General features: G+C 43.1%; 1 protein-coding gene across 3 annotated transcripts in view; it reads left to right on the top strand.

Annotated features, from left to right (window-relative positions):
• DENND5B (DENN domain containing 5B) overlaps positions 1-13,720 on the top strand; it is a 171,831-nt gene that overhangs the window by 65,531 nt on the left and 92,580 nt on the right. For 2 of the 3 annotated variants that reach the window (XM_038381450.2, XM_038381468.2), the window contains exon 2: positions 3,168-3,233. The exons of the other annotated variant lie outside the window; for it this stretch is intronic. In XM_038381450.2, the coding sequence (XP_038237378.1) occupies positions 3,168-3,233 (66 nt within the window). The remainder of the gene's footprint in view (positions 1-3,167; positions 3,234-13,720) is intronic. 3 annotated transcript variants of the gene reach the window in all.

The raw sequence follows: 13,720 nt of genomic DNA, 5'->3' as shown, positions 1-13,720 counted from the left end.
TTTCTTCCCAAGAGGTCTACATCCTTTACAATATGATAAAGAAGCTACTAAATGCTGTACCAATCCACCATACTGAAAGTGTATTTCATGCTATATAAAGAAGGGTTGGAAAAACCTCTTTCTGCCATTGAGCAGCTAATCTATTAGCTAAGGGACAGATTTTGATTCGCCTCACTTGTCCTCTTTGATATTTCTGTTCTCCAAACCACTTCAGTGGCACTTCTCCTGGAGGAAGGTGCTGTTCAATGAGAAGTAATTGTGTCAGAATCTGAGCCTGTATTTATGTACGTTTAGGCTAGTGAGATGTAGTTGGGAGGTCGGAGTAAATATGGACTAAAGATGAGCATGGACTGAGGGAAAACGCTGAAGAACCAATTTAAATCCCATTGGCAAAATCAGTGGGACTAAAGCAGTGGTTCTCAAACTTTTGTACTGGTGACCCCTTTCACATAGGAAGCCTCTGATTGCGACCCTCCCCACCATAAATTAAAAGCACTTTTTTATATATTTAACACCATTCTAAATGCTGGAGGCAAAGCGGGGTTTGGGGTGGAGGCTGACAGCTTGCGACCGCCCCCCACCCCCGTAATAACCTTGCAACCCCCTGAGGGGTCCCAATCCCCAGTTTGAGAACCCCTGGACTAAAGCATGTGCTTGAGAGCTTTTCTGAAGCAGGGCTGAAGACAGCAATCAGCATCTATTTTTGGGGACTTGATCAAGTATGTAAAGAATGTGAGGCTAAATCCTTTTAGCTTAGTATGCAACTTCTTAAAAATAGCATTGTGTGCTGAAAGATGTGAGGAGAATGTATTCAATAATGGTTTATGAAGCTTAAGTTAAAAATTCACTTAAATCTATCACTCAAACTCTGCTTTTCAAGCTAGTACAGATGCTTATTCTTTTTGTGGTTTTAAGGATTCAGAATGCTCACAAGCTTAAGCATGGGGTACCACAAAGGATAAAAGAGCAGCACTTTTTTGAGGTTGGCCTTTTAATGGGATAGACTAAAGATTTGTGTCCAGATGCTGCCTGTAAGGGTACGTCTTCACGACCTGCCAGATCAGCGGGCAGCGATCGAGCCAGCGGGGGATCCATTTATCATGTCTAGTCTAGACATGATAAATCGACCCCCAAGCGCTCTCCCATCAACTCCTGTACTCCAGTGCTGTGAGAGGCGCAGGCAGAGTCGATGGGGGAGCGGCAGCAGTCTACTCATCACAGTGAAGACACAACGGTAAGTCGATTGAAGTACATCAACTTCAGCTACGATACTAACTTGTGTAGCTGCTTAACCTTCTGATCTTTGTACTTTGGTTATACACTCCAGTGTTTAGATACATGTGTCCACAGCCCATTGGGTTGCCCCACTTTCCCCGTTATCCTATGTAACTCCATTCTTCTTGCTATCTCTTCCTGCTGAAGATAAGGCAGATATTTTTAAAATTGTTGGTAGTTGAGAGCCTAACTCCCGTATGTCCATAGGGTATGATTTTTTAAAAACTACTTAAGTTAGGAGTTTTGATAGTGGCAGCCAATCAAAACAGATACTTGTAGAGTCACTCTGCTCATTTATTAGTGTACAGTGATTAGACCTCTTGGATTTAACTAAGAGAGCTTGGAGCACTGGGAATTTCATAACTGAGAGCTGACTGTGGTTATTTGTCCACTTGGACAGCCTCCTTGTGTTCTTCCCGGAATAACTGAGTTTTTAGAAGAGGCAAAGTACCCCCCTCCAATGGAATCTACTGCCACTAAAGAGGGAGAACTTGTGGGTGAAAGAATCGTACACTTTTCCTAGCTGGTGGTCTCCCTAACTAATTTTTCTTCCTTTGTCTGACCCTAGGAATCCCCCAGGCAACAGTTTTTCTTAAGTCCTCTATTCTATTTAATGATTAGATTCAAATAAGTGTTGGGGGTTTTTTGTTTTTTTTTAAGGTGTCTCAGAACTTGGGAGTGAAATAATTAAAAGTTTCTGGAGTAGAAAACCATTGCTTTGCAGGTTGAAAGTGTAACCAGTATGCTGTAACAGATGGAGAGAATTAGAACCCACTGTGAACCCAAGGAACAAGAAGTTTTCTCCTAAAAACCAAAAATTCCATTCTAGATCTCTTTATTAAAAGCACTTCTCTCAGTCATCTGCAGAGGAATGTCTTTCCAAGTGATAGACAATTAGGAGAAGTGATCATTCATGGGCAAGTTGGCAACCTTATACATTTTTCAAAACTGGACACTACAGGCCACCCCCCATTGCTCACTCTCCACTTCTCTCCCTTCCCCCCCCCCATTGCTGACTTCTTCCCCCCCGCCCGCACCTCCAGAACTCACCTGCCGCCTGCGGAGCCAGGCTGGGCAGAGCTGATGCAAAGCCTGCCTGCCTGCCCACTTGGGGCAGGGCTGGGGGAGCTCGGTCCCTGGAGCAAGGGTCCGGAGAGAGCCGGGGTCCTGGGACACTGAGAAAGCGGGATGGGCTCTCATGGATGGTGAGCCCAGCTGCCTGTCCTGCTCCTCAAATGCTGCGTGCTGTCTGGATCCCTCCTCCTCTAGCAGCAACTGCTCTTCCCGCCTTCCCAGCAGCGGCGACCGATTATGGTTACTCTGGTAACCAGACTTTTTTGGTGTCCGGTCGGTGATGCTGACTGGATGCTGCATGGATCCGTTTTTGAGCGGACTTTCCGATCGAAAACCGGATACCTGGCAACCCTATTCATGGACTCTTAAGTTCCTGATGCCATAGACAATTGACCAACAAGAAGGGCAGTAGTGTGAATCTATTTTAATTCACTTTTTGGAGCCAGTTGAATTCCATTACAGCACTGAATTAGAAGACAAATTTATATTTCAGTTTTGTGGATTTAATCTGCAGTTCATTTATCTAGGGCCCAACACATGATGATCTGTGTTCTCATCTTGATTTTTATTTCTGGGGTTGCATCTTTTTTACCTGGGACATGCTACTTATCTTTAAAGATTTTTCAAACAGTTTTCTATGGAAGGGTAACAAATCATCTGCTGGGAGAGAGAACATTTCAGTTAGACATGTTGTAAAAGAACTTTCAGAGAAGGGCTGGGAAGGAAATGTTTTTTTCTACTTCAAGTTTTTCTGAGTTTTGTGCATCTTTTGTTTGTTCATACATGCTTTTTGTTTTTGTTTCTGTTATGTTATATAGTCTTATACCAGTGGCTAGAAGCAGATCGCCATGGCAAGAGCTCAGATACTGCAAACAGAACCTCAGGTAAAAAGGGGGTTTAAAAATCAGAACTCCAGGCCCTCTGTGCCTTTTTTTTTTTTTTAATAAATATTCTCCATCTTATAACTTCCCTTGAATCGACTCAAATTAAAGATCAGAATTAAATATTGCACCTTTAGTCTATAACTTAACTTGAATCAATGGCTATTAAATTTTATTCTTTCCCTAAAGCTCTCTTGGCAGATATGCTTCTCTCTTAGAAGAGAAACTTAATTTCCCCTGAAGTCTAGTGGTGGAAATCCTTCCAAGTATATATTAGGTATATTTTTGTCTGCTTAGTGACAGAATCTAAACACTTCTTTTATGTGAAGTTACTATATCGATACTTTATCACAGATTCCAACTCTATCTAATATGCAGGTATAAAGCAATGTTTTCGAGTGGTGTCTGTTCCCACTAATTCCCGCTACAGAGGCTCATATGGGTTGCTGTGTTTTTCTTGTTTTGGTTTGGTTTTTTTTTGGTTTTTTTAGGATCTACATTGAAAAATGTACTTCATTAGATTACAGAAATAACATGTTTGAGGTTAACAATTAAAAACTTTCCAGGCAGATTGGAGAGTCAGATGTCCTATCAAAAAGTCGCTTGTACTCACTCAACTAGATGTTTATGTATTTCTATCAAAAATTGGAGAGCAACTGTTGCACTGAATATACAACGCCACCTACACACAGGCATCCTGTTGAATAAATTCACTGTATATTTTTAATTTTAGTTCTAGAACTTTTTCATCTACTGTAGCCCTATCTAAAACTACAAAGCAATAGTCTAATGGTAACAAGAGTATTTGGTAGGAGAGGTGCCCTATAAGTATTCTTCCTGAATATTGAATGGTTAAATATAATGTTAAGAGGCTACGCACTGCTGTTTTCCAGCTACATCTGCTCAGTTCTAAAACCCAGCAATTAACAGCATAGTTGCTCCCTTTCCAAGCATTACTCTTCCCTGCTTTCGCCCTCTGTTCAGCGTTCTGTGCACTTAACTTCTCATGTAATGATACAATTGTCTAGTAGACTTTGGTTCTAAAGTTCATTCTACTGGGAGATAGCACGATCATTAGGACATGCTGAACCAATTTAATTAGAAATGACAGCTAACAAAGGTTGTCAGCATGATGTGCAGTATTGTGTACACTCCCAGTAGGTCTCTCTAAAGGAGTTAGAATATATTTTTATTTCAGTAGTCACGTTCCAGAATTGGTAATCAATTGCACAGTTAAAATTCCTCAGGCTACAGGGTGTGGAATGAGGGGACTTTGCCAATTTAATATGCATCTCTGAATGCCTCCTCTAGCTGTGATAGCTAATATTTAAATGTGCTTGTTTAAAATCTCAACACTCCTCATTTTAGTTTGTGAGCAGTCACTCCAGAAATGAGACTGATCATGGATGACCGTCTAAGAACCTTTTGCCTTTTACCCAAGTAATTTTATCCTGGACCCTAAATAGACAATAATATTTTATGTAACAGCTTCATGGAGTCTACTTAATGTTCTAAAATTAAATTATCACAGTTTCACTTTATTTAGCAGCAGTGTTCATCACCTAGTCCCTCACTTGTAAATCTGAACTAAACTACATTTAGCAGAAAAAAATTAAAATTGTATTTGTTTTAAGCTAAAAATTGCAGCATTATAATTCTGATACAAGTATCACTAAGTATAATTAAGTATCCATTTACAGTGGAACTTAATCTGACATATTATCATTTATTAAAATATGCGAGATACTATAAATATTAATCTGATGTATTAACCTAATAGTTCAAGGGCTTAATTTAGGGCTAGATGGCCAACCTTGCTAACCTTAGTCTGTGAGTTTGAAGTAAATGGAATCTGTTGTGGAATACTGTGCAATTAATAGCATCAGTATCTGGCTCCTGGTGATAAGCTGGATTCCATTTTAAAAGTCAGGCTCAAATATAGTACATTCTCCTAATTACAGTTTGGAATCTCTCAGGCTAACATCTCTAAAAATGTACATGCTAATTCGATTAAATCATAATTCACTTAGTGCCTGAAAATACTGTCAAGTTAAAGTCTCTCTCCATGCTAGGTGTGACTCAGCAGTCCAATACCACCAATGATGGGAGTTCCTGTCATAAAGAGCATTTGTATTCAGATGCTGATCCCTTCATGTTTGCCAAGAAGGTTCTGCCTGCTGTGACTTCCTTTCCCATTTTCTTTCCAGAGTGGATTTGATTATTCTGTCTTTCTGATTCTGGCGTATCATTTTGGTGGGAGTTTTTTGTAGGTTGATTAAATGATGACATTTCATCCTCACAATTAAGAGCTCTATTAGAAGTCACAACCCCAGACATGCTTCTGCTGTGCCCTGCTCAACTTAATTGAAGTTACTTATAAATGTCTTTGTTCAGTCTCTCTGGTGCCCCAGAACAGCCTTTTGTGGAGGGTGCAATGTTCTATGCTCTGCCTTGCAATTGATCAATCAATGAAAATGATTTTGGTGTGGCTTCTTGGCTGCTTCCTTCTGTCTTTCAATTCTTGGCTAAGAAAACTGTATTTTTTTTTTTGCTTTTAAAAAAACAAAACAAAAAAAAAGTTATCCTAATAAATTGTAGGCATTGCAGACTTTTGGTAAAGGTAAGTTTTATCTGTGCTATCCATTTTCCTAGGTCATATGGCCTCAAAGTCTTCGATTTCTGAACATTTCTATGGACGCTGACTTTTTGAGAAACTAGGCTTTCATACACATGGATGGCTTCAAGAAGCTCAGGTTTTGGCAGCAAAAATGCTAGGGTTCCTCATAAACATGTAAACTCTGTATCTACTCCCTGAATAGGCTGGTTAAAAAATCCTGAACTTTCATGATCAACTTGGTTTGGACAGAGGCAAATTAATGTTGCCCTTCTCACTAGCTTCTGATTATGTTGGACCATTGTGTGTTTCAGACTGTGGAAAGGAGAACTTAAAAAACCCTGTGGTTCATCTTTGATGTTGAGTCCTTCAGACCTTCATGCAAACCCTCAATGACAGAATCTCCTGTTTGTTTCTGAAATAAAATTGATAGCTATATTTGTTCCCATTTGTTGGGTGGGTGATGGCTTGGTAAACCTTTTACCACCAGAGAAAGAAAGAATGTTTTATTCTGGCTTTTTGAAGGAGGAGCATTCTGCGATCATACCCTCCACCTTCAATGAAGGTCCTAGTGTGGCTCTTTCCAGCTGAGGTGTTGAATGTTGCAGTTTTGGACTCAATCAGTGCTGCTGTAAGCATTGGCCAAAATAGGATTTGATAGTGACGCTAGGTGCCTCTACAATAAAAGCTGGGTCAATTGGATAAGGACCAGAGCTCAGATCTGTCTAGTAGGGAGTGCCTGAGGGAAATGAGTATTACATTACATACTGTATGTGTCAGATGCCTTCTACTTGTAAAATGCCTTGATAAACTTAGGTATAAGGTGCTTCAGAAGTGCTGTGTATTGCTCTTTGTTCCAGGACTGGCAGATGTCAATGTATCAATGGTTAGTTAATATAAACCTCTTGGCTACAGAATTAGTAGGTATGTAACTTCTAGTACAGAGTGTATCTTCTGGAGATAAATCCAGCTCTGGCTCTGTTGATATGGTTAGCCATTTGTGGCCTTTTCTTGTAAATGACAGATCCACTAGCCTTTTGAGGATGCTTTTGAGTTAATACTCTGAATCCAAGGAGTTTACATATATGGTTCTGCAAGATACAATGGATATTAAAACTGTCACTTTCTGTAGCACAGATCAGGGAAACACTGTCACAGTGCAGAGAATGGGCTGAAGCTGGCAGATATCAGAAAGGACCACGTAAGGAAAAAGTAATCTGATCCTGGCTGTGTTATAAATTGTGTATGTGAGCATCAGTTTAATGTGTCTTCCCTTATTCACATATTTTCATCCCCATCTTCTAAAGGCTTGCTCAATCAATGGCTCAAAAGTCTCTAATTCATTCTACTTGTGGCAAATTTCCTTTTTCATTGATGACTACTACAGGAAACACTATTAAATGTTAGACAATTTTCTCAAAAGATACAGGGACTGATCTTTCAGAAGTGCTATAGACCAGTAGCTCCCATTTTGTGTCAGTGGGAACTGTAAGCGTCCAGTATCTCTGAAAATCATGTCCAAATTTTTTTGGATTAAATTGGCATCATAATATGGTCTGTATCTTCTGAAATGATTTGGAAATCCCAGTTCAGTAGGATTGCAAGTTGTTGTGACCACAGATTTATACAACTAAATAAGTTTCCTATTCAAAACTTGTTTCCTCCAAGTATTACTGCTACTTATAAGCCCAAAAGTTTCTTTCAGCTGGAACTTAATGCAACAGGAAGTTGTAAAACAGACTTCTGCTTGTGGAAAACTGCTGTGGCTCTATCCTCCATATACCTTATCGGGACTAACAAGATGACCCAGTGCAGCGTCGTAACTGGGTATTTTAGCACCTGGGCCGAGCAAACATATATGCGTCCCTCCCTATTTTTCCCCCCATCATTTTTTTCCCACCCCATTTTCCCGCCCCTGCAACTTTGTGCCCTGAGCAGCTGCGCTACTCATCCAGCCCTGGTTACGGCCCAATAGGAGTGGGCACCTTCCTTTCAATAGACATAGCCAAATGCTGACCATGTGGGAGTCCATTCCTTAACAGTGAACAGAAAGCTGCAATACAAGATATCTACAGATTAAGCGAACCTGGAGTTTAGTCCTAAAGTTCCTATGATGCCCTGCTCCCTAGATTAGTTACTCTGCAAGTGATGTTTCCTCTCTGGGTTTTTTTCTGTCTCTGAATGCAGACATTTTTCCAGGAGTTACTTTCTTTGTATATTTTTTTTTTCCCATCTTTCACTCGCTCTTCATTCTTGTCTGTCTGTCTGAAATGAAGCCATGTGGCTAGATGCAGCATCACCTCTGCTGGAGGTATTTAGTGCATTGGACAGATGGGATGAAGGGACCTACAAGTGGCTACAGATGTGAAAAACGTACATTTTTCATTCTCAAGTAGTTAGTGTCAAATGTACTACTAAATCTTGGAGACTGACTCCAGTGTACTAATAAATCTCTGCCAGCAGGAGACTATCGTCCATCACCTTTGTTGATGGACATGGCTGTAGACTATCTTGTTAAATCAGTCATGCCATCATCATCGTGATGTTCGTTCTACCTCCATTTTTCTTTTGGGGACTAGTTTGTCACCCAAATTGTCTGCAAAGGACCGATTCTACCAACTGTACTCCCGCTCGTTAGTACCTCATTCCGCAAGTAGTCTGGTTAGTTTCAATGGGATTACTTTTGTGTAAAATATTACTAAATAGGAGTCAAACTGGCAGTATAAGACCCATTGCAAACAATTAATTCTACAGGTTTCAGAGTAGCAGCTGTGTTAGACTGTATTCGCAAAAAGGAAAGGAATACTTGTGGCACCTTAGAGACTAACAAATTTATTTGAGCATAAGCTTTCGTGAGCTACAGCTCACTTCATCAGATGCAATAATGAGAGCCCAATGGCAGACTGCCTGGCTCCAGCCAACAGCCATCACAACCTACCTCCAGAACTCTTTCCTCACATGTAAATTTGACTGCTTCATCTGTCACAGTTACATCTTCTAAGGCTTTTTGTACACAAGTGCAGTAAGTGCAAAACAAAAGCTCAGGTGAAAACCTTAATTTCACATTTTTCATTGGAGATCTTGTTTTTCATGGCAAATAGTCAATTTTGTTTGCCTTGAAAAAGTGCTAATGAAAATAATAAAGTAGTACTGATTAACTACTCGGTAGTTAGATGCCACTCTGATAGGTGTACTAGAAATGCCACTTGTCTCTGGCACACTCTTAGAAATGGGAACTTTCTATGGAATAATGCTAATCCATATTTTTAAAATCACTTTGACAGCCCTTCCCCTCTCCATGAGCCAATTATGACTCCATGATTCTCTGCCTATCCCCTGGGACCACTCCCATTGCTTTCCCTGACAAGTCCCTGTGTCAAGGGTGGGGGGAGAGGGAGTTGCAGGAGCTGGCTATGCCAACTCTATTTGGTGGAAATCCCCCAGGTTGGAGGGATTTCAAGTGAGGTGTTTGTTAAAATCCCTGCTTCCTTTTGTGCTGCCAGTGTGAGGCAAATGCAGAACAGCTGCCTCTATACATGCGAAGTGGTTGAGTGGCAGCAGAGCTATTTGAGAGCTGGCAGCCACCCTTAGGCCAGTGGCATCAAATCTGCAAAAACTTGAAGTGGCTGCTTTGCAATCTGGACTCCTGTCTTGACATGTAAATTACACCTCGAATGCTGCATGTTGGGAGAGCTTTTTATTACATGTATAATTTTTAGCTACTTTCCCTTTTAACGTTATTTCTTTAAGCTGATTCTACCCCATTGTTTTAAGATAGGTCATTAAGTAGTTAATATTTTAACCCCAGTTCTGTTCTGGAGATTCATGTATGGGCTGTCGTAATTATTTAAACGTTTCTTTCCTTAATCCATCTTAAAGGTTCCTTGTACCCTGATTCGTTTTGTTAATTAAATTTCTTAGTCTGAGAAAGTCTCTTTATTATGAATCCTTAGCCCTGGTCTACACTACAAGTTTAGGTCGAATTTAGCAGCATTAGATCTATTTAATCCTGCACCGTCCATATGACACAGCCATTTTTATCGATTTAAAGGGATCTTAAAATCTATTTCTGTACTTCTCCCTTGTGAGGGGATTAGCACTGAAATTGACATCGCCGGGTCGAATTTGGGGTAGTGTGGACGCAATTTGATGGTATTGACAGAGGTGGTTACAGCCTCTGAGCCGTCCCAGAGTGCTCCATTGTGACCACTCTGGACAGCACTTTCAACTCAGATGCACAAGCCAGGTACACAGGAAAAGCACCGGGAACTCTTAAATTTCATTTCCTGTTTGGCCAGTGTGGCAAACTCCTCAGCAGAGGTAACCATGCAGCGCTCATGGCACAGGTGACCATGCAGTCCCAGAATCACAAAAGATCTCCAGCATGGACCGAACGGGAGGTACTGGATCTGATCGCTGTATGGGGAGACGAATCCGTGCTATCAGAACTCTGTTCCAAAAGACAAAATGCCAATACATTTGAAAAAATCTCCAAGGGCATGATGGACAGAGGCTATAACAGGGACCTGCAGCAGTGCCGCATGAAAATTAAGGAGCTCAGGCAAGCCTACCAAAAAACCAAAGAGGCAAACGGCCGCTCCAGGTCAGAGCCCCAGACATGCCGCTTCTATGATGAGCTGCATGTAATTCTAGGGGGTGCACACTACCACCCCTACCCCCACCCTCTGTGGACACTGCAAGGGGGGAGTCTCACGCAACAGGGATGAGGATTTTGGGGACGAGGAAGAGGAGAAGAATAGTGCACAACAGGCAAGCGGAGAAAATTCTCCCCAACAGCCAGGAACTGTTTATCACCCTGGAGCTAATACCCTCCCAACCGTCCCGAGGCGGGCTCCTGGACCATGAAGCCGGAGAAGGCACCTCTGGTGAGTGAACCTTTTTAAAATACTATACATGGTTTAAAAGCAAGTGTGTTTAATGATTGATTTGCCCTGAAGACTTGGATGCATTTGTGGCCAGTACAGCTACTGGAAAAGTAGGTTAACGTGTCTGGGGATGGAGCAGAAAACCTCCAGGGACATTATTAAGGGGACATTCAGAGGTGGCCATTCCTGCTGGGCTGTTTGCCTCTGGCTTAAAAAAGAAATCATCCCCGCTTTTAGCCATGCGGTGGGGGTGCCCATTCACACTGAGCTGTTCATGTTTGGCTGGCAGGGATCTTCCCTGATGCTAGTCATGCGGTGGGAGGAGGGAGTGAAGCGATCATCCCAGAGAATTGGGTGGGGGTGGGTTTAGTTGGGTTTAACCTGAAAACCGCAGCCCTTCCTTTTAAATGGCCAACCCAACGGGTGCTCGTTATGGGAAAGGAGGGCACTGCTGTTTGAAACCATTCTGACATGTTATGACGGTTGAAGAAGCCGAAAGACTGTGGCTTATCATGGCTGTCTGCAAACTGAATTCTGTTGCCTGGCCCAGAACCAAAACAGCAGGCCCTCAATATAAGAGGCAAAATGCGACCTTGTACCGAAAGCACATGTGCTATGTAATGTTAACAGCTTGGTTCACCGTGAATGAGTCTACCCATTGTTCTCTAAAATGTCTTCTTTAAAATACTACTCTCCCTTTTTTCCCCTCCCGCAGCTGCAAATGTTTCAGCGCTCCCCCTATCATCCGTCCCAGAGGCTAGTGCAGATAAGAAAATGAAAAAACTGCACTCGTGATGAAATGTTCTCTAAGCTCATGCAGTCCTCCCGCATTGAAAGAGCTCAGCAGAATGCATGGAGGCAGACAGTTGCAGAGTCCAGGAAAGCAGAAAATGAACATAAGGACAGGAGGGACGAGCAAGATGAGAGGTGGTAGCTGCATGATGAGAGGAGGCAGGATGCAATGCTGAGGCTACTGGGGAATCGAACTGGTATGCTCTGGCATCTGGAAGCTGCAGGAAAGGCAGCAGGAGCACAGATGGCTGCTGCAGCTTTTGTGTAACCACCCGCCCTCCTCCCCAACTTCCATAGCCTCCTGACCCAGATGCCCAAGAACTCGGGGCACCCAACCACTCCAGCTCAGAGGACTGCCCAAGCAACAGAAGGCTGGCATTCAATAAGTTTTGAAGTGCAGTGTGGCCGTGTCCTTCCCTCCTCCCCTCATCCACCACCCTACCCAGTACTTCCTTCCTCCCCCACCCCTCCCAGGCTATCTTGGAAGTTATCCCCCTATTTGTGAGAAGAATTAATAAAGAATGAATGATTTTGAAACAACAATGACTTTATTGCCTCTGCAAGTATTGATCGAACGGGGAGGGCGGGTGGCTTACAGGGAAGTAGAGTGAACCAAGGGGGCGGGTTTTCATCAAGGAGAAACAAACAGAAGTGTCACACTGTAGCCTGGCCAGTCATGAAACTGGTTTTCAAAGCTTCTGTGATGGGCAGCATGCCCTGCTGTGCTCTTCTAACCACCCTGGTGTCTGGCTGCGTGTAATCAGCAGCCAGGTGATTTGCCTCAACCTCCCACCCTGCCATAAACATCTCCCCCTTACTCTCACAGAGATTGTGGAGCGCACAGCAAGCAGCAATAACAATGGGAATATTGGTTTTGCTGAGGTCTAACCAAGTCAGTAAACTGTGCCAGCGTGCTTTTAAACGTCTAAATGCACGCTCCACCACCAGTCTGCACTTGAACAGCTGCTTACTACTGTCCAGGGTGCCTGTGTATGGTTTCATGAGCCAGGGCATTAAGGGGTAGGCTGGGTCCCCAAGGATCACTATAGGCGTTTCAACATCTCCAGCAGTTATTTTCTGGTCTGGGAAGTAAGTCCCTTCCTGCAGCTGTTCAAACAGACCAGAGTTCCTGAAGATGCGAACGTCATGTACTTTTCCCGGCCATCCCATGTTGATGTCGGTGAAACGTCCCTTGTGATCCACCAGTACTTGCAGCACCATTGAAAAGTACCCCTTGCGGTTTACATACTGGTTGCCAAGGTGGTCTGGTCTCAAGATAGGGATATGCATTCCGTCTATAGCCCCACCACAGTTAGAGAATCCCATTTCAGTAAAGCCATCCACTATGACCTGTATGTTTTCCAGAGTCACTACCCTAGATAGCAGCAGCTCAATGATTGCGTTGGCTACTTGGATCACAGCAGCCCCCACAGTAGATTTGCCCACTCCAAATTGATTCCCGACTGACCGGTAGCTGTCTGGCATTGCAAGCTTCCAGAGGGCTATCGCCACTTGCTTGTGAACTGTGAGGGCTGCTCCCATCTTGGTATTCTTGTGCTTCAGGGCAGGGGAAAGCAAGTCACAAAGTTCCATAAAAGTGCCCTTAAGCATGTGAAAGTTTCGCAGCCACTGGGATTTATGCCAGACCCGCAATGCTATGCGATCCCACCAGTCTGTGCTTGTTTCCAGGGCCCAGAATCGGCATTCCACAGCATGAACCTGCCCCATTGCCGCCAGGATGTCCAAATTGCCGGGGCCTGTACTTTGAGAGAAGTCTGTGTCCGTGACCTCATCACTCTCATCACCATGCTGCTGTCACCTCCTCGCCTGCTTTTGCAGGTTCTGGTTCTGCACATACTGCAGGATAATGCATGAGGTGTTTAAAATGCTCATAACTGCTGCGGTGATCTGAGCGGGCTCCATGCTTGCTGTGGTATTGCATCTGCAAGAGAGCAGAGTTGCAGCGGAAGCGGTGGCTGATGACAGATGCCACGAGAATAGATATTTATAGAGAACGACGAAAGGACCTGCAAGGTGGATTCAGGAGAGCAGAGTTGCAGGAAAAGCGGTGGACAACGACTGTTAGCACCGCACACATTTCCCGAGGAGGACCACATGTACCCGGGAGCTCATGACAGACAACATGGAGAAATTCGCTATTGAGACAATAGCAGTAGAGCAGAGTTGCAGCAGAAGTG

Source organism: Dermochelys coriacea, chromosome 1, assembly GCF_009764565.3.
Source record: "Dermochelys coriacea isolate rDerCor1 chromosome 1, rDerCor1.pri.v4, whole genome shotgun sequence".
In the NCBI taxonomy this organism is placed as follows: Eukaryota; Metazoa; Chordata; order Testudines; family Dermochelyidae; genus Dermochelys; species Dermochelys coriacea.
Note: the sequence above shows the minus strand (reverse complement) of the source record. Positions and strands in the feature narration are given on the sequence as shown.